This window comes from Frieseomelitta varia, unplaced genomic scaffold (assembly GCF_011392965.1).
Source record: "Frieseomelitta varia isolate USP_RPSP 00005682 unplaced genomic scaffold, Fvar_1.2 scaffold_221, whole genome shotgun sequence".
Classification (NCBI taxonomy): Eukaryota; Metazoa; Arthropoda; class Insecta; order Hymenoptera; family Apidae; genus Frieseomelitta; species Frieseomelitta varia.
The window spans coordinates 126604-149026 of NW_025109948.1; the positions used below are offsets into that span (position 1 = coordinate 126604).

The 22423-nt window shown below is 39.3% G+C and overlaps 1 protein-coding gene across 1 annotated transcript in view; it reads left to right on the forward strand.

Moving 5' to 3' along the window:
• Positions 1-22423, forward strand: part of LOC122527486 (neural cell adhesion molecule 2-like) — a 154885-nt gene that overhangs the window by 33262 nt on the left and 99200 nt on the right. Inside the window, exon 3 of the mRNA XM_043651725.1 lies at positions 19775-19885. Coding sequence (XP_043507660.1) covers positions 19775-19885 — 111 coding nt within the window. The remainder of the gene's footprint in view (positions 1-19774; positions 19886-22423) is intronic.

Consider the following 22423-nt stretch of genomic DNA (forward strand, 5'->3'; position numbering starts at 1 on the left):
CCCAGTATCCCCTCGTCTCTTCTTGCTCCTTTCAAAGAAAACCACCGCCGTGTTCTTTCCTCCGGCTGAGGCTAGAAGCTTTCGAGACGGGGCAATAACGTTGATGAATGTCTTGCATCGCGATCGCCGTTCCGATTACACGTACGAATCGATGATATGCGAATTATTTGTTAAAGACCGGCGATATAGTTTCGCGATGGAAAAGTAACAATGCTACCTCGTCGTGTAAATATCATAATTTGCAATTTGTAAATATTACATTTGTTCGATATGATATTTGCTTGATGAATCGCCGAGTAAAATTCAAATAAATATTAATTATATACATTAATTATACAGGGTGCCCCGGGATTTTCCCGCCAAACTTGCGAGAGCTTAATCTAGAAGTCAAATTAACTCTTTGCTAAGGAGATATGAACAAATAATGACAAATAGTTGCTCACTATTTTTTTGAAGTCTCATTTCAAAATGATGTCCTGTTTAATTTTAAATTTAACCTTAAATCCCCGTTTTAAATTTCCAAAATTATGACACGGGCTCGTGCAAAGAAAAGGAATGACTGAAACTCAGTAAAATACTGAGTATCTATTTTTGATTACATATCTGTAACAAAGCGTTAATTCGCAAACTTCATGTAACATTTTTTTTCTTCTTTTGGCCCCTAGAACAAGTTCTCGCAGTTTAGCGACAAAATCCTGGGACACCCTGTACGTGATGTAATATTTGCTTAATGAATCGTTGAGTAAAATTGAAACGAAACTATACTAGATACTATATAGGTATCTATACTATATACGAGACACTATATAGGTTGAGATAGCTAGACAGATTTTACGAGAATGTGAACAAAAATATCTACCGATTGAATGGTTTTCTCGCTAGAGAATCGAAAAAGTGATATTCTTTTCTAATTTAAAGCCACTGACAATTTTTAAGTTCTCCTCTTTCTCAGCTAATAAATTCCGCGTTCGCGTGTACCTTGTTTAATATTCTAGATTCTAGATCTTTCTAGATTTAGATTCAGCGACCTGGCTACCAAAGTGTTTCCAACTGTTAATGTAATATGTACGAACGAATTAATTTTTCTTTGGAGTTTATCCGTAAATGCAGACGTTTGATTTCAATCTTGAAATAGCATCGTTGAGTGACGGATGATTGCAATAATTTGTATTAGATGGTTGGAATCTGAGGTGCTTGATTTTAATTTACAAGTAAATTAAACAATTCTAAAACTTAGTAATTTAACTCTAAACTATTGTAGCTCCCAATGGTTCAGCAATACCAATTAAGGGCAATTATTGAGCATTGATTCCCAGTGGCCCAATGATACTAATTAAGAGTTAAATTTATTTCAACACTTAAATGTACATCCCATTGTGAGCAGCTCTTTTCAGTTTCTTTCTTTCTAACTAATTAGCCTCGTAACTTCTGACTTTATTTCCCATTTCTGTTCCTTTTCTTCAAACTGTAATACGTATGTCTAGAATCTTCGTTACGACTTTTTTTTTCCTAACAATTGCTTATCTAAAAAGACACAGATGTTCTTGTCAAAATTAATATTGATTTCCATTTAATCAGAGACTGACCGAGTGCACAGATTTATTTATTTCCCATTATTATCATTTGAATCGAACAACGATCAGTAGGAATATTACGGCACGTATTAAAGGTACCCATAAGTTTTTTGATACTGTGCAAAATTTTATTTATTACTTAAGAATTAATACAGCTTTAATCTATAATGTATATATAATATATATAACATAATTTAGCACACTAAATGCCAATATATTCAACTAGGAATATAGGTCATGTTACGGTAAATTAAATTATTGTAGCCAGATGGAAATGTTTATTAAATTTCAAGAAAACAACATTACTTACAGGTACCCGTAATATTAGAGACCGGCAGCCGCGATGCCAATTGAATACAAATTACCAACGATCGCAAAATGCAAAGCCAAACGAAAGCTCGAGTCCCCATTTGAAATACCATCCGCGTTTTGTACGCGACATCCTTCGCATCGATCATCCCCCAGGGCGAATTCCACGGGCAACAAGCACGGTTCAGGTATTTTAAAACCGCGCCCGTGATCTCTCGGCGAACGAGCACACGACCGGTCGTGGTGGGTTCGTTTGAATTTTCCGACGATAGTGGAAACTCGTGTAGCTCGGCGGTAGCCGCGAATTTAACTTTCCAACCGGCGCTGGCGCGAAAACGGAGAGTAAAATAGACGGCTGCCGGTGCGAATTAATTCACGACTTGGTGACAAACCGCTCGTGTCTAGTCCTTTGCCGACCTCTTGTCACCGAGAGCTACGTGCGCGCCGTTTCTTTCGGCGCTTCGCGTCCGATTTGTCACCGGGAGGAATTCCGAACGGACGTCGTTATAAGTCTTGGCTCCCCCTCCGAGGCCCACTCTCCGTTTGATTAACGATCGAAGGGTAAGGAGACGTCGAGAGGACAAAACAGATCGGGAAGAAAGCGACAGGCGTCCATTTCTTTCTCTCGATACCATCTCTCTTATTATTTTCGTCGATCCGGCGACGAGAGAGGCACAGACACTTACCGATTCGATGTTTCGATCGGCGGAGAGAGAGAGAGAGAGAGAGCGGATTCATCCTCGAATTTTCATGGAGAACTGCGTTCCGAGTTATCGACTTGGAACGACACTGGCTGCGAGCTGTTAACGGGTAAGAAAGAACGGGAGGCGCGACGAGAGGCGAAGGACGAAAGAGAATCTAGTTCGCGGAGAACGACGAGCTCGATGCTGACAGGGAACATGAACGATGGGGCGACGTACCCGTCGACGAATTTGAAAATAAAATTTGACATTTTTATTGAAATCCAGGAACGAGGTATCGTACTACCGTCTTGTCGCCCCGTGACAGAGTACGTAGGCGTGTACACACACACACACACACACACATACACACGTACCAGCGTACGCATGCACCGGGTGTGCCACTTAACACTGAAAGGTCAAATATTTTTTCTGTAATTTATGCGAAATTCAATCACTGTTGAAGACTGTGCGAAATATTTTTGTTAGTTGTACATTGAGATATATTTTTTTAGGGAAACTTTAGGCAATAGCTTTCATTTTCGTGGGCAATATGGCGACGTACGGTTTTCGTTTTCTGTTTTCTGAAATTTATTACGGTTATTTTGTAATCGAACTTCTTAACAGTTTATACATAAATATGTATATATATATATACATAAATGTATAAATATAAATATAAATATATATATATATATATATATAGTTTATATATCAAATAACCTATTTATATTACCTAATTATAAAATTAATATTTTCCTACATATTTAATATTTAATTTAGGCAATATTTACCTAAAATAATTAATTACCTAAAGGTAATATTCACCTATAATAATTAATTACCTAAAGTAATTGTAAAACTGGAAGTTAAAGTATTTTCAAAATTATCAATTATACAAAAAAATATTTTAAAAGAAGACCCGTTTCATTTTGCGAAGGAACAATTTTATTTTTTTTTTTTTTCAACAGAACCACAAACATCTTTTCATCCACCATAGCATTCTTAATTTTAATTCTGCTTCTATATGACAAAAAATACTAATTACATTAAACAATATTCTGCCTCAAACATTTACCTATAGTACTAGGCAATCAAGAAAGTTTTGTCGTTTCTCGTTTATGACAGACAAGAAATATAACGATTTCTAGTTTGATCAATAATTTTAACACTATAAATATCAATAGTTTGATGGATATTATTCTGTAAAACGATCCAAAAAATTTTATAATTTCTACAAGAAAGAAAAGAAACGTATAGAAAAAAAAAAGACATTCGTCACGAAAGAAAAATATAGCCAGAGAGATGTTCTCCCTTTAATTTCTGCGCAAAAGAAACGACAGAACCGAATATTTCAGCTTCCAGTCTCGGATGATTCACCCGGTATGTACCCCACATACTTCAAAGGAGGAAATCTTCAGACGGTTCAACAGTAACCCGCGAATGATGGATTTTAACTCCCAAAGGATGTAATCCATTAGAAGCTAATTTCTTTCTCTCCTTTTCTTTTCTTTCTTTCTTTTTTTCACATACTCGCCCGTTTGGCTCGTTTGACCACGGGTTAAAAAACCGTGAAAAAATCCGGTAAAAATCCCGAAAATCCCGCAGTTCCTGTCGGTCGAGCGAATTTTTCGAAAATTTTCAACGTTAAACCGAGAAGTTTCAGCACGGCACGCTCGCCGAGCCGGACTGAAATTTCAGCACTGTCGTTGCTGGAAACATCCACGTGAAGGTAATTATTAATCGAGGCGGTGGGGAAAAAAATGTCGTTAACGAAGGTGCTCGCAAGTTGACCGCTCGGCTCGCTGCGCGAAAGTTTCTCTCACTCGCAACTTTTCGCCAACGTGCTGCGAATCTACGCGATCCCATAGCGAAAGTCTGACGTGACGCACGACGAAGTTTTCCGCCGCGACGTCGTCATGCGGCGAAACGCAAAAATTTTTATCGACGCGAAACCATCCGCCGCTCGAAAGTACGTGGACGTTTTTTTTTTTTTTTTTTTTTTTTTTTTTCCTTCGAAAGGTATGAAATCTTTCACGCATTTTGCCAATTATCCATTACATCTCGTCAGTAATAATGAAATATCTGTGAAATGAAATATTTGTAAATATTTTCACAATACCTAATACCTCTGAATCGGGAACGTGCTCATGGTTTTAAATATAATAATATTTATATTAATAATAATATACAATAATAATATAATTAATAAGTAATATACTGTATATATTATGCAATATAAAATATATATATATAATACACAGCATACAGCACGATATAATATACGCAGCACGCGCATCATATACTCCATAAAAACGGCAAGCGTCCACATACTTTCGAGCAACGGCGTGCTTCGTATTACAATTTTACAGTTTCCCTCCCCTCGCAGCTTTGATCGCGCATATTTTCCCGGGTAATACGATGTTACCTTGGAGACACGCTCGCGCACGACGTGAAACACACTCGGCTCGAAACAGTTTCTCGCGCGGTTTTACAATTTAATTGTTCCGGTTTGCGCCGCAACCACCATCGCGCCTCGATAACGCCACAACGGATTTTCCAACGGTAGAAAAAAGAACACGCGTTAATCGTAGGGCCAGACCAGAGCGGATATATCCGCGTATTTCCATCTATCCGTTCGCGGGAAGTACGTGTACCGGCGAAGCGAATGATTTTCCCCGCCGCCGTGGTTCGAAGCGGAATTTCCGCGCGTCGTCTCCGGGACTCTCCCTTTCCACCCCCACCGTCGGTCGGTTCGTGCTCGTTCCTTTGGAGAGCGTCGCGCGAGAGGATAATCCAAGATTGCCGCAGACAGAGAAGAGAAAAAAAAAAAACGAAGGAAAGGAGAAAAAGGATGAAAAGCCGCGAAGAAAGACGACGAACGGCGGAGGAGATACTCGACTCGAGGCGGGGAGAAAAGAGAGAAGAAAAAAAATGGGAAGCAAGGGAGAGAGAGAGAGAGAGAGAGAGAGAGAAGTTGCCGAATGAAGAAGGAAGAGAAAAGGCCCGAGCGTAGAAGTCGTGGCTTCCGTCGACGTACCCCATCCCTTAACCGGTTGGACGATCTGTATTACGACGGTGGTAATTGTCGGAGAATCGATTTATCTCGTCGCTGCCGAAGGGGGAGAACGTCGCCTTAACCAACACGGAACGTCGTCAACAATGATATTCTTGTCGATAACAATTTACCTTTTGTACGCACGATTGAATCTGAGGGATATTCTTTCTTTCTTTTTTTTCTTTTTAACCGGATACGACCAACTTGGCTGTTATGACAATACGGGGAAGAAAGGGTTTAAAAAAAAGGACGACGTCGATCGGAACGGATCTAACAGATGTATTGGCTTAACACGAGAGTTGTATTTATAACTGTTAAATAAAAATAGTTTTTCCAACGATATCTATCTTGTACATGTCGAAAGTATTAAAACTTAATACCCCAAGAGTCTAATATCCCTTGTCTTAGATCAGCATTCGTTTGTTATTTCGCGTCCTGGAGATTTGGACTTGTTAAATTTAACGAATTTAAATTTAAAATTCTAAAGAGACGGTGATCTATTGAAATTACAATTTGCCTATTGAAAAGTGCAGTAAGAAAGATTTGGCTCATTCGTAATGAAATAAATTACACGCGTCGATGAGAGAAATGACTTTCTAGTATGAAATATAATAAGAATTTCCGAAGCTCTCACACATTCGAAAATAGTACATGAGAATTATCAACTAGCTCCGAGATTAAATCTGTATTAATTAACTTGTAGTGTTTTACACTTTTCATTTTGGAAATATTTGTAATTTAATCGAACCACCGTGGTGACAAGACACTAATCTAATCGACTCAACTTATTTCAAACTTTCATCAAACAAACCGGACAAAGTCAGCTTTATTCAGTTCTTCATTCTTAAAAACGTTCTATGATATACAGTAAAATATGATTTAATCCTCTCTTTATAGATAATTTTGTTTACAATCCAAACACGAGCGTTTAATTGTTCAAACGACTGTTCTCGACCAAGGTATTCAATCGATTTCAACGAATTGACGAAATAATTATAACAACGAACGATTAGTTGCGAAATGAAATATTGTTACGAGAAGCATATTCAAAGAGTTCAACAACAGAAATTGATTGTGAGATCTCGCATTAAGAAATACTCTCTCGTATCGAGCAACTTCGCTCTTAAGCGGTCTCTCTCTCTCTCTCTCTTTCTCTGGTAGAAAAATATTTCGCGAGAAATTTATTAAAGCGTTTATTTAACCGCGCGTTTGTTTGCCGGCCGACCGAGCTTTCAGACACGCTCGGACAATAAAAATGCAAATAAAGAATTGTTCGCGGCGAGCGGCCAATGGTAATTATTATGCGCGGAAGTGTATTTCATAAATCGTAAACTGTTCTCGCCGCGCGCTGGTACGATGAATAATGAACAAGAAAACATTTTAATTGATACGTGAACGACAATACGTACTTGGTGGCCGGGTGGTGGTATCGATCACGAGGATCGATCTTTCCCGAAACTTTCGAACGAAAACTTTCGAAGCCGGAAGGCAGCGGGATAAATAATCTCGGGAAGAAATGTGGCGATATCGTTGTCGGGCAGGATCCGAGAGCGGAATAATAAGCGAATTTTTTCGTGACATGTAATTTCGTTTCGCGAATGCCATCTGAAGGTGCGATCTGGCCTCCGGCAAGCGACTCGGCATCTCGATAACTGCGAGCAATCCGCTCCATTCTTGGTCAGGTCAGTGGGTCGTTCACATCCCGCCGACGATTTTCTTTAATCTCTTAGGCTACGTGCACATTTGCTCGGTGCCTTTTTTTTGCGTTTTTTTTTTTTTTGTTCGAAAGAGAATAACGAGGTTCGATATAGGGACCTCTTTATTATAGAATGTGTACATATTTATTACTCTATTCAGATATCGTATCAAACGATACAAGATCCGTTTCCACTAGCTGTAGGAGTTTTTTTTTTTTTTTCGATAAACTACTCGCTACTTGTTTATTGATCGTGGCTTGGGTTTGTTTCGAGACGAGAAACCTTTTCGGAGCATTCTCTGGATTGTGAAACAATTTATCCTTGTATTTAAAGAGATGATGAAACATTTCGTCGTATCAAGAAGATCTTATTACTTTCATATATTATCGTCACATCGTCGACGTAGGTGTAACAACATACGCACGAGAGTATAGCCGTTTTAACATCACGCACCGAAAAATAAAGCGATTACGGAATTAATAATTATTCGAGATCTACGAATTTTCAACACTCAAAGAACAATGGCACAAAATTGGCCAATTGTGACTTTGGCTGATAACTACATAATTATTGATAACTCTACATATTTCAAAGAACAGTCACAGAAAAGAGAAACGAACGTAATAATAAATAAACAATTGTTGTTCGTTCACGAAACGGGTCATCGTGTTCGCTTGCTGCGCACGTGAATCGCTCCAGATCGCACGAACGCGAGCAAGGTGCAAATGTGCACGCAGCTTTAGCCGAACCGTCGAACGAAAGCCTCCACGTTCGATTATTTTTCGAAGCGAGGAGTCGGCTGGATTTCGACAGATTGGCGCGGAAGAATTTAAAAAAAAAAAAAAAAAAAAAAGAAGAAAAACCGTCGCAGCGGGGAATTAATTGGAGCGTGACGGACACGAGGCGTCCGTTTAATCTGGATAGGTCCTTAAATATTTAAAAAGCCTATCTCCAGCGGTAGGCGGACCGTTTACGGGGTTGATCAAAGCCGGAGATCAATGGAGCGGAGATCTGCGAGATAGGTGTACGTGTCGATGAGCCAGAGAGAGAACTCTACTCCAATTTCTACTCCGGCGAATCTTAAAGCTGGGCTGTCCGACCATAAGTCTCTCTCTCTCTCTCTCTCTCTCTCTCTCCCTCTCTCGCCACTTACGATAATGTTTCTGCTCGTCTGACACTACTCGGCTATTACTATTGGGGAACCATTCCCTTGAAATTTAACACGCTTCCCAGTTGTCTGACTTAATAGCGGCTCCCTACCATCAATGCACCACGGAGTATTTCTCTCAATAGGGCCTGGCAATTGACGCGAAGACTTCCATCACGCGAATCCACCGTGAAACGTATGGTAATGCGAAGCATCGATCCAACTAATATATTATAACCGTTCGGTAGTCTACGGGAGTTTAACGTTATATATATATATATGTACGCGTGTTGGGCGTGCACGCGTTCTACGTCTCGTTTCCTCTTTGAATTACCATTCTCTTGCACGCGCGGGCCGAGGTGCCGACAGGAGGAAGCCCCGAAGCCGAAAACTTTTGTGAAAGTTGTTCGTTTTTATTCGTGCCGGGATTATCTTAACATTGAAATAGTTACACGTTTACTAGATAGTTACGCAAATATGTTTGCTTAGTTGAAAAGACAAGAGCAAGAAGAAATTTTCTCCTGAAATTTCCTTTGGCTTCTTTATATATTATACTTGTCATATCGACAATCCAGCTCTCCCAAGTTTTTCGAGAAATTTAATCTGATGACAAAGAAGAGTGGTGGTTTATTTTAAATTCTTCACACTGCATCAGTTACAACAAAGCTCAAACTTAAAGAACAAAAAAAAAAACAGACACTGCTCTAATATGTAAATTAGATTAACATTTGTACATGATTTTAAAGAAACATTAAATGGCACCTGATGTGGAAATAGTGATTTGCAGTGATCACAAGTCGAAATACTCTTCTTCATTGTCGAATCTAACTCTCATAGTTACGTGTATACACTCTAAGCAAACTTTCTTTGTCCTAATTTTTCCTAGACGCGCAATTTGGAATTCGTAGATCTGGAATTCTCTCAATGAGCAAATCCATTATTAAAAAAATGGAGCAACACACGAATGCGAATTTCATTCAAATTCTCATGAAAGAATGTATATTATATAAACTTCTCATCCGCGTCTTGTAGGTCTTTCCATCTTGGGTGAAAAGTCGATCCATCGTCGATCTCAGTGTAGTATTGTCACGAATCCCGCTCGCGATCGCTGGTCCACTGATTCATTTGTTCGTCGTTACGGTAATTAGCCGAGTTAAAGGAAATTTCCATAATAATGTAAGAATTACGACACGTTAAACCGAGCAGCCCAGTGATTCCCCCACATCGCCGAACATCGCGTGCTATCGAGAAACGTTTTGAATTATTATAACGAAGCTCGACCGGACGAGTCTATTTAACGGGCAATCCCACACACCCGCCGGCCCCCGTAACTAGTATCAAAACAAATCGAACGCGCAAATGTGATATTCTCCGGCAAATTGGCCGTGGTACACTTTCTCTCCCATCGTGTCAAATTTTCCAACGAATTTCCATATAAATCCGCCCAACGTACGCGCGCAGCGCACTTTTAATTATACGCCTACGTTCGAAAACGGTCGACACGCGGTGAAAATTTCGCCAAGGATTGCGAGACGCACCCACGCTTCGTGTCATCGTTCAGTCAGTACGAGCGACAGTTTCTCGCGATCCGTTTTAATCCGCGTTTCCCGATCCGGCTGGCACAGCTAAAACTTGCGACTAAAAATTCACGAATTACGCGTTAATTAGGCTGGGACTACGAGACGTCGCAGAGGAAATACATTGTTTCTAATTGTTACTTCTTTTCTTGCTATTAAATTGTACGAATCTAACGACGCTTTTTCTTAATTTAAAATTATACGTATTTATGTAATACATATATATATATATATAAACTAATTACTTTAAATATCTTAGATTATTGAAATATCTCTTTATTAAATTCTCTAAATTCTCAGATATATATATTAGTTAAATAATCGAAAATTTGTGTAGCATTGGACGGTATATTACAATGTATAATAAATGTATACTACAATGCATAATAAATTCGATCAAAATAGTACATGTTCAAAGACGAATGCGTTATTAATTTGTTGCATTAAACTTTCAGACTTGGTAATTTTCGTGAACGTGCTCCAAGAGTTAAACGAGTTCCACTAAAATTCCAAAACTTATAAAACAGGAAAATTTATTTCTTCAGACTGTCTATCGAAGCCCGTGTCAAAGTGCAAAGAATAGAAAAAAAAACCTTTCGTTCACCTGTTTCACGATAGATCACTCGAATCATCGCCATCGTAAATTTATAATGAATTTCAATTTAAAAAAAAAGAAATTACGAATCGACTGATTTCGATCGTTCCGATATTTCCAGCGTGAAATATTCGCATGTAACGCGTCGGATTTTCCCTCTCGGAATATAATTTCGACTTTAAACCCGTCCTTGTCCGGCGAGTCGCGTTGTTCGAAATCGAACGTCCACCGTCGCGAAACGAGCAAAAAAGAAAAAAAAAAGAAATGGCCGAAAAAAGGAACGGAAAGTAAAAAGAAAAACAGAGAAGGAGAGAAACAGATAGCAGGTACGCGAGCGTCTCGTGATTTCGGAAACGCAACGCGAGTTCTAAAATAAATGTTTCATTCGTCGTCGTTGCTAATTTTTGCCCCGGTTACAGCCGTTGTTTCTCTCGTTACGAGATCCGCTTCTCGACGCAATTTCCCAACTACGAGCAACAATTGCCGCTCCGGCAAACAGAGAGGGGAAAAAGAAAAGAGAAAAAGCAGGGGACTGGTCGATTGTCCACGGTTTGGCCGACGGTTTCCCTCAGTCGGGATAGATCGGATAGTTTCTCAGAACGATCTCTGGTACGCGGCTGCGTGCACCGAGCGGCTTGGAATTAACTCAATTAAAATTGGAGGCGAACACCGTTACACACGCCCCCGCAATTTCTCTACACTCTTTGGTTCACCAGCCAGCCAGTTTTTTTCTTTTTTTTTTTTTTTTTTTTTTTTTTTTTTCCACCCAAAAACAGTCCATTCCACTTTTGAAACGACACGACACGACTCGCTCTGCTCGATATTTAAACACCGACACGAATTTCAGATTTCACGCGCGTCTACGTGCATTTTTAATTGATCGATACCATTTAATCACCGTGATTTTGTCTGTCAGCTAGTATAGTTATTACTTTTCACCTGTGTGTACAGAGAATAATTCCAATTCTAGCAAAGTAAGTCGACACCTCGCGGAATGTAGGCTTCGCGTAGAAGGGTTTGGAATTTTCGAGAAAAACGACTTCGAGGATCGTGAGGCAGACAGAATTGAATTATTATACACGATGTGCGAACATGTTGATAGAATACTCCTTGAAGGAAAAATAATATATTTGGAAATAGAAGTAAAGAAACGCAACCTATTAACAGAGAAGTTATATGAATAGACCATAAGCATTCTTATGAGATTTCGTGTCCCATATTCTGAAATACCGACATACTAAAAAATCACTGGTTTTTTAACGAACTCCATGCTTAATCAATAGTGAATCGGGAAACTATATCAAGTAAAACAATCGAAGTTGATCAAGTAGTGAATGCACCAGAAGCATGATTTTTAAAATCCATACACATCAAGCATGTTTTATGGTATTACAATGATTTTTTTTCACGCAGTAAATAAAAGTTCTAAAGTTGTTAATAAAATGTTGAAGCATCCATAAGCTCAAATAAATTTTATCAAAAGGTCGATACGAGAGAAATTAAAGAGAAAAAAAAAGGACACAACCCTTTCGTTTACAGATATAATCATTATATAGGAAATAATTAATCTTAGACTTTCTAAAATATTTTTGCACGACAGATATACAAATTCGGATGAAGTATCTTCGACAGGCTTATAAATTAATTGTATCCACGTGTCAAAACTATATATTATTTATTTTTCATTAATCTAATGAATATGTACATATATCTACGCAAACATCTAACCGAAATCGCAGCCAATCAGCTCGTATTAATTGCCATATAATTAATAATTGTATCAGTTACATAATTAATTGTTTAGCTATGCAATAATGCAATTAGTAATTATATATCAAGTAATACCGATTGCTGGTCTCACCACGTGGAGGTGCTGCGAGTGGAGACCCATCCTATTCTTTTTCGAACAAAAATTCACTAATTTATGAATAAATATTTCTTATACGTTTGCAAAACGTTCAATATCGTCGTTGTGCAAATCAAACAATAAAAGAAGATGTAAAGAAAATAGAAATTATATTAAAGCTTAAACTAACCACATGACGTTATATCGGACACAACAACAGTTAAGTTTAGTTAAAAAGTTAATTCATTTTTCAACATTCTAAACTTTTCCAACGTTTTTCGCCATTTTATCGAAATTTAAGCAATAACTCATTAATTTCCAACGAATTGTAACAACAAACGACCTCATACGCAAGTCACTGAATTCGTCTTAACAAATGATTTCGAAATTTCACGAATAAAACAAACTTAAACAGGACAATGTAACTTTATACCAAACAATATTTAGTAGAAGCGTTTTATCAAAAAAAAAAAAAATCGAGTTTGCGCGATTCATTCAGACTCTGAAGCTGCACGCTGAAATAAGTAAGAAAAAACATCGTATCTAATTGCGTTGTTAAGAAATAAATTTTGAAATGTCAATTATCCGAGACACCAAGTGAGGTGTCCAAAAGTGGTTTCCAAAAATAAACTGATAAAATTCTCCAGTCGAATCCATCTGAATAAAACTAGCATAAGGGCTAGCGCGGCGAGCCAAGGCGGGAGAAGAATCGCGGTTTCTCCCCTCCGCGAACGACCGCGGAAACTGCTTAAACACAGTCGACAGCGTGCGGGATCATAGGCGATGGTTTAAGCAGTTTAAGCGAAATGAAGCGAGGGTGGTCGGGTGTACGCGCGGCGGCAAGGCAGCGCACTCGATAAACCGGTTGACATTCAATGCCGATACAGAGAATATTCAGACGTTCAGGCGGGTGGAGAACGGTTGGAAGAGATCGAGGCGGGTCGAGTACTGGAGGCGAGCAAAGGGGTGGAGGCGGTAGATGGAGGTTGTAATGGCAATTACCAGTGGTAATCAATGGACCTCGCTCAGACCGCGCCGATAATTTCAGGGCTGGCTGGAAAATAGGCACCCCTATGTAGCGTAGCTGCGCATATATCTGAGGCCGCCTCCGCTTTACGCGTATCCACCGTTACCAGCGATGGTCATCCAATTCTCTCCCTCTCTCCCTCTCTTCGTGTGTGTGTGTGTGTGTGTTGCAAGCTGTCGAGCAATTTAGCGGCGGCGCGCGCGTAGTTTCCGTACCTACTTCGAATGTTGTTCAATTTTAAACATCGCGAGTATATACACGTGTATGCACGTTTCTATATTTCCACGTGAGAAATTCGCTCGTTATACAGGGTGTCCGGTAATTCGGCGAATTCGACCGAGGGAAGGGAGGATGATTCCTCGTGGAAAAAAAAAGAATCAGCGGAAAATACAGAGGGAAATTTCTCGCTCGAGAGAGAGAAACGATTTCGAAAATCTACTTGGTTGCTGACTTTATGCGTTGACTTTCGTTCGTAATGCGTTCCATGGAACTTTTTTTGTCTGAAATGAAACTAACGCGAGTGATTAAACCGCGATGAGAAATAAATTTATCCCAGGCGGATCTATTTTAATAAGATCGTGCAAACAATAGCACAAATATATAAGAAATGATATTTATTTTACACAGATGTACGAAGGGAAATCATTCTCCTGATAAAGTCGCGTGACAAAAACAGATAAAATAATTTACTTTACAAATACATTGTCGATCAACTGATTATTACCCGAAATAAAATAAAGCGACTAAACGGATGAAATAAAAATTTCATTCGAGTGAAAGTTTATTTCGATAATGCCCGGTTCTCGTGAATACGTACCAATATTAATTTTCTTCGAGACGGTAACCGTGGCACGCGATCAAATACAACAAGATAATTTCTGAAGTATTACACCAAACCGCTTACTAATAAAAGAAGAACGAAAGGTCCTCCACATTTTCGGCGACTCTTCGAAACGATTTCCCAGAAAAAAATTAATAAAGCAACGGATTAATCGAGAGACGCGAACAGGGCTGAGCAGAGCCTAGATCCGGCGCCTATCTAATTTCGAAAAAGAACCGAGAGGATCCATCTCTGTAATTCTTAAGCAACGTTTAATCCCACTCATATCGCTAATCGGATGAGGCATACGATTGAATCAGTTAATTGGACCGGAGATCAATCTTAATTTCTCTCGTAAATCCTGTTACGTAATCCTTCACGGTAATCCTCCTTCTCTCTCGGTGCATTCGTCTTTGTATCAAAAGTAGGCACCTTCTCTGAGCGCGCGCGCGCATACACACACACACACAAAAAATACACGAAACTGCACACATACATTGTTCGTCGATCGGTGGATTCACAAAGATACCTGAAAACTTTTATTTTCCATAGACAATCTCGATCCCGACGTATCGAACGTCGGATTACTCGGAATTCGATATCCGCGTGCCAAGGACGAAATCGTGATCAATCAATCGATTGCCAGGACCAACAGCGAACAGAGCTCGGTATCGGTAATTATCGATTGAAAAGCGACCATAAATTCTTGTGAATAGTTTACACGCGAGAAGTGATGGCCGCGTGGGTCCCGAGTCAAAGCCCGGAGAGAAAATTTCGTTGCGGTCATTGGGAAAGCGAGTTTTTCGATGCGGGCTTTCAAGAAAACTGAATTTTACCGAATCTCCCGCGGCGTTTGATCAAACATCGATTGCTAAGCGGAATTCCACATATTTCGAAACATCTCGCCCAAGTATTACCGCGTCTACTCGCGACGATTACGGCGATTTTCGATCGCGGCGAGATCAAAGATGAAAATTGAAAGTGACGAGGAGCTGGGACTTCAATCAATTGATTCGAAATTGGATGGATTCGAGAGCGCGTTGGACGTGAAAGCGATAAAAATCCGGCGAGTTCTCGTGTGAAAAAAGAAAGAGAAAAAAAAAGAGAGTTACGAGGTTTCTAATTTTCGTGGATATTTGAAAATTACGCGACTGTTAGATCTGTGCACGTCAGGAATGTTTCGATATAACGTTTCAAAGAACCAGGCGCGTATTTTCACGTTCTGTAACCTAAATCGCGACGATTTCCACGATTTTCGATCGAGATCGAGGTTAAAATCTCGGAAGATTAAAATTGAAAATGGCGAGCTGGGGTTTTGGCGGGTTTGAAATTCGATAGACTCGAAAATGTGCGGGACATCGAGGCGATAAAAATTCTACGAATTCTCTCGAACGCGAAAAAAAAACGGCCTTCGAGAGAGTTGCGAGGTTTCTGATTTTAATGCTTAAGTATACTATGGATATTGAAAATAACGTTGCTTTGTTTCAAATGAAATTTTAATAACACGTAGTTTCTTTGAAACATCGTGTATTTAATCGAAACAATTTGCTTGCGATCTTATTCATTTTTTTTTTTTTTCTCTTCTTTTTAAATTTGTAAGAATTATCAATTCTGAAATTGAAGAATTTTTCAAACGAATTGTTTTTGTTAGGTAAAATAATTTACGTGTAAAAAAAATTGTCTCGGAAAAGAAGACATCCCGAAAATTCCAAGTGAAAAATTTGTTTTCAGTAGTTTCAGCATTTTCCTTCATATTATAAAGAAATCAAACAGATATTTCGATGTTCAATGAAATATTTAAAACAAAAAAAATTTCTATTGATTACATTTTGTTTCCATTTACATCAAAGATTCAGGAATTCTGGAAATGCAACGGTCTCAAGTTGAAAAATCTATTTTTAGCTTTCAAAACTGAATTTTCAATACAAATTAAATGCACCACGGTTTTTTATGCACTTTTAAAAAATTCGACAACATGCACATCGACAGAAAACGCATAAAGGTATATAGAAACATATAAAATATACAATGTATACTTATAATAGCACACGAAACTAGTTCCCATAAATCCTTTTTCAATTCTGCTCGTAAAAATCTAAAACAGTCTGCTCATAAATGATTAAAGGACACCGAAAAAAAAAAAAAAAATAGCACGCTACATCCATTTATATTAAAAGCCAGGTAGAAATTTTTCTTTTCGGACGGGCTTCGCTCTTTTGCAGCGATCGAAATGAAATTTTGAAACCAGCGTGGCAACCAGCATTTCGGCTTCAAAAAAATTAGAATACAAAGGTAAAAGTCACGCTCGCCGAAAATTCTCAAAATCAGAACCTTTCATTTCGAAATATTGTCAGCGAAAAATATTTGAGAACTATTTATCTGCTTCTCGACGATTCGTGCCGCTCTACTCTTTCTGAATCAGAAGATGTACATTAATAAAATTTGTTATTCTCCGACAACTGATAATCGACGAGGCTATTACGGTACTGTACAATTTTTTACCAATTGACATTGTAAATTTAACGATACACGCATATATTCGGTGCTTCTATCATCTCACGTTTCACGAATTCATAATTCGGAAGTTGTTCCTTCCGTGACCAAAAAAAAAAAACGGATTCGGATGAATTTCTAATGGAACTCGACGCGGACAAAATCCCCGGGACAGAAATTACTACCCGGAAGTTATAGCACGGTCTTTATAGAACGTTAAGAACGCCGGGCGCCAGTAACTTTCATTTTAATTTGCAGTTTTTCCGATCGGAATTTACGACGCGGGGGCGGTGTGACGGTGCAAAACGAGCGCGGAAGGAGCTTAGGCGAATATATCTCGGCCGGGCTCGCTCGGCAAGAACCGTAACGTTATTTCGGATTTGGCGCAGTTTACGACGAGGCTCGATCGTTCCGCGTAGTTTTCTCTCTCACTCTCTCTCTCTCTCTCTCTCTTTCTCTCTCTTTCTCTCTCTTCCTCTCTGTCGCGACATTGCAGAATCGAATAACCGTTCCCATATCCGCTTAAAGCAATTTTTTGAGTGGCCCTGCGATCTTGGGATCGATCGCGAAAACAGTAACACCGTTATGTCGAAATCCAAAACGATCGTCGCTCTGCCATCCACTATGATATTCTTCTCTCCCTTCCTTCTCGTTTTTATTATTATTGACGTCGAACGAAAACAAAATTCTAAGCGAAAAAGATTTTTGTCACGCAGTGGATAGCATCGATATATACAGGGTGTCATGTAACTGGTGGCACTACAATCGGGAATCGTGGCGATTCTACATGAAAAACTGAATGAAAAGGATAGAATAAAATTTTTTTATACGAAGCTTTGTTTCATACGAGAAAAATGGCTTTGAAAGTTTATCGAGTGCGCGTGCACTTGATCAAGATTCAACTCAACGGATTTCGTTATTATCTCTACTAACATTTGTAAACATTCCCAATGATACGTACGCGAGGGCATAGAACGTCTACTTTTCACCAATTTTTTTTTTTAATTGTTGGAAGTGATGTCCACGTTCTTGCATGCATAACCGTGCTCTTCTTATTAAATTTCTACGAACATTTCCTGATGTGTTATTTTGCAGTTTCAACGTTGCAAACGCTCTAATAACTTTTTCTTTTAATCGTTCAACGTTCGCTATGTCGCTAGAATACACCATAGATTTAACATGACCCCATAAGTAAAAATCCAGCGGTGATCCGGAGATCGTGGTGGCCAACGTGTTCTTCCATTCCGGACGATCCAATATTGGTAGTTTTCGTTTAAAAAAATTTCTCACTTCACGACTGAAATGCCATGGTGCTCCATTTTGTTGGTAAATTAAATTTCTTCGAATTTCAAGAGGAATGTCTTCCAATAATTGAGTTGAATCTCGATCAGGTGCACGCGTACTCGATAAACATTCAAAGCCATTTTTCTCGTATGAAACAAAGCTTCGTATGAAACAATTTTATTCCACATTTTTTATTCAGTTTTTCATGTAAAATCACCACCTTTCCGCTTGTACCACCAGTTACATGACACACTGTATATACAATGTATTAATAATTTGCGACTCCAGTTATACAGAAATCACGTTCCGCTAGCACGGTGAGGATCCTTGGCGTTCTGCAAGTGATCGAAATTCATTTCGGCCAGTTAACGACTGTTCCAGAGCGTTTCGAATATGGCGGCTTGCTCGACATACAGTGGTAAAAGGTACCGGCGGACAAAACGACGCATCGGCTAAATAGGGTGATAGCGGTAAGGCAGACAGAAAACCATAGGAGGAGGAATAAACGTGGGCGCGGCTGGTCGTAACCTCGCTGATAAAGCATCGAATAGCTACGTTGGACGTATGCAGCCAACCTTCCAAAATAACGAAAAAACGAGGGAAATATCCGAGGCTGGTTTATCCGACTCGGATCCGGAGGGGGGAACGAATATTCCACGGCAGAAAATATCGTCGCGCTTAATCCGCAAACGATCATACGTACGCGCCAGCCGATGCAACACGCTGGAACGACAGTTACAACGGAATTCCGTTTGAAGAATCTCTCTGGCCGCGCCACTCCTCTCGTCTTAGCAAATCTGGGTCTCTTGCGTGTAATCAAATTTATTGAAACTTTTACCTCTTTTTTTTTTAGTAGGTATCCGTCGTTGTTTAAGCCCTCGTACGTACAGGGTTGTCTTTTTCTCCGATCGGATTGCCGACATTTGCATACCGAGCAAATTCATTTGAATTCAATTCGTCTGAATTGCTGAAAGTACGGCAGGAATTTTTGTGGGTTCGTACTAGAGAGAATTAAAGAAATATTTACGATTAGGTGATGTGATTTGCATTTTTGAAACGACTGATATTGCAAAAGAATTGGAAAAGTTTGAAAATAATGTATCGTAGGTTACAGAGCAAACGTTTGTAATTTATTGCTTTGACGTCTTTGTAATCTCTACACCAACATCTTGGTCCTTTGCGAATACCGTTTCTTAAACTCATATTTATTTGTAGGTGGAAACGTCTCTCGATATTTCTCCACAATATACAATATTTACTGTACCTACAATATCATTACTCGCGACGAAGTAAATGAGAAACATGCAACTTCTCGTGAATCTACTATTAACACTAATATACTATTATAACAAAAATATAGTTCCAAAGTTTGATAACACAGTAACCTAGCTCGATTTGATCATCCGTTTCAATCGGAGCAACTTGTAACAGTATTCATTTCTTACTCTCTCGTTCCTCGTATTTAACTCACGCCAGTGTACCAATTTTTATCTTTGGCTCCTTGAAACTTTTCCGCATTAATTATGTAAATCATCCGTACGACAGCAACGTGACAATTTTCAAAAAGTTTTCATTCGCACTTTCTGAACGCTGCAAAAAAAAAAAAAAAGAAAGAAAAGAAGAAACTGGCTCGTCCTTCTGACTGCAAAACTTTTCTTCTGTTACAGTGCCGCCGGAACAGCCGACCATCTTGGATCAGTGGGGCAGGATAGTGAACGGAACAGCGGGTCCCTACGAGGAGGGTGATACTCCTTCTCTAACGTGCCGTGTAACAGGCGGTAAGTCTAGCGAACTATTCGCGTGATACGCGAAAGTGTGGCGGCTGTGTTCTATCCGGCACCGGACCAAACTGTTGAAACGCTCTTCAAAGCACGGGAATAACTTTGGACTTGGCCACCAGCGGCCGAGAAGTTTCTATCCCCAAGATATACATCTGCCCCGGCTATTCCCCGTTTCACGAAAGTCGCTTAAATACAGCGAAACCTATCTAAGATTCGTGGAATTCGTTAAATATTCGCGGGTTCGTAATTCGCGTTTTAGGCGAGATCCTCCTATCCCGAGGCGTTTCTCTGAGATTTTACGCGTGCAAACACACGATTCGTCATTCCGTTTCTGTTTCGTTAAAATTCAGTCGGGCTCGATCCGGCAAAATTCTAATATATAATGATAATACTTATAAACGTTAATATATATAACAATTTATATATACTGATGTAATACTTGTAATTAAGGCAATAATAATTTTGTGTCAAATAAGTTGATTTAATACAGAATTTTGCAAAGGAACACCTACAATATTTAAATTTTGGACGTGGAAAGTTGATAATATAAGTCTCGTCGTATTTACAAAACATACTCTATTCTTTTGAAAATGATTTAGGTTAGATTTATTACATTTATTGGTCAAAGTTTGACTCAAATACTTCCTTAAACACTCAGGCTCGTAATTCGCGTTTAGAAGAAACTATTATTCGCGTGATCCTTCCAATTATTATACATTCTCGTTTAATTAAAATTATTACTTTGAATATCATTATTGATGCTTATTCTATGTAACGTATCAAGAACTAAAATTTTATATTCTTTGAATTCCGAAACGAATTCTCGAAACTTTCTTTCATAATCCCAATACCGAAAGAAATCGTTGAAACCAAAATATTGCATTGATCTTTAACACCGGAACACAAAACTTGGAGAAATTAGAATGCAACGATCAGGGAAGAGTTTGTAACACAACAAAGGGCACAAACTTTCGTTCGCACGTTTCACAAAAATCATCAAGATCCCTCGAAACACTCTAAAATCCGAGAAACTATTCGAGAAAAATCAAACTGGTCGATTGGTCAATTTTTCAGTGGTTCAAGGATCGAACGCTCGAGGAGGACGCGAGCGATTCACACACGCAGCCGAAGAATTTTCTCAAACTCGTTCGACGCGATTTTCAAATTCCTCGCGTGTAAACGCAAACTCGCCTCGGAACAAAACTTTCCCTCCCTCTTTCCCCGGTGTGTACCTGTGTCACTCGACTCCACGCGGGGATCGTGTTCGCGGAGTGGATGGTGTGTTCCTCGGATCCGGTCTTTAGATCGTAAGCAGAAGTTCGATCGGAATACGTTGAAAGGGAATGAAGAATCGGGGTAACCTGGCGATGGAGAGGGTAAAACGGGGATAGGAGGGGCGGAAGAAGAGCTGACAGAATCACCGGTGTCGCCAGTTATTAGATCAGGCAAGTTTTTATCGACGAAGGGAGCTAAGTGAAAAGTTCTACGTTCGGAAGAACGCGCGACACGAGAGGAAGTTCTTCTTCGCTAAGAGGAAGGCAGGCAGACGAAAGCGGAGAAGGACTGTGTGTGTGTATGTGTCTGTGTTTGCGTGTGGTAAAGCAGAAGAAGCGAGGAGCAGAGAGTACAGAGGATCAAGCGCTCGAGAATAGAACGAGAGGAGAAGAAGCACCAAACTACCAAGGTTCCGGTGTTTACTTTGGCAACTGGATCTAAATTTCTGTTTATAACTGCGGCAACTTCTTCGGCTGCCTTAAAAGATTATTTCTTCCCCTCTGGCCCTGCAGCCACTTTTCCATCTTCCCCCGGAGCCAGTTTCCCTCCCAGACCGTGGAAGACCGCTTCCTTGTCATTCGCTCTCCGATTAAACGCGGTTACGTACCGCCGAACGACGGTTTTTGCATGATTATCCTCCGTCCTTCTCTTACTCCAACTTCCAGCGAATAGCACCGGTGTTATCAATAACTTTGTTGCGGCTGCCCTCCGCTCTTTCAGATTTTAAACTTCGAGGATTCGTGTTTCGGCTCTTTGCATAACGGTCGATTTGTTTCTTTCTTTTTCTTTTTTTTTTTTCTCGAAAATAATTTGAAATTCACAGCGATTCAGATCGAATGGGATCTATGAAGGTTAATTACATATGCTCATCGTGAAAACCATAGATACATTAAAATGTCATTACGATAAATTAAATGTTACTGTACAGATTTTCGCGAGATCACGTTCGATTAATTTGTATGTTATTTTAAATAATCGCAAGAGACATTGTCAGCAGTTCAAGACTGATGTGATTTTAATAAACAACTTCGAATATTTGAAATTTTGATAAACGTTAAGTAGAATTTTTTGACCGACTACACGTATAGATAAAATTTTTGTTCAACAAATTGAGTGATCCTTTAGTATCACGACACGTGACACATAACATACAACTTGAAATTATCGAGAAGCCTCAACTGGTTCTTTTTCGACTTTCACGGTAACAAATTCTCATTTCTCGCTTCTGCGAATCAAACATATGTTATCTAAACATTTCCT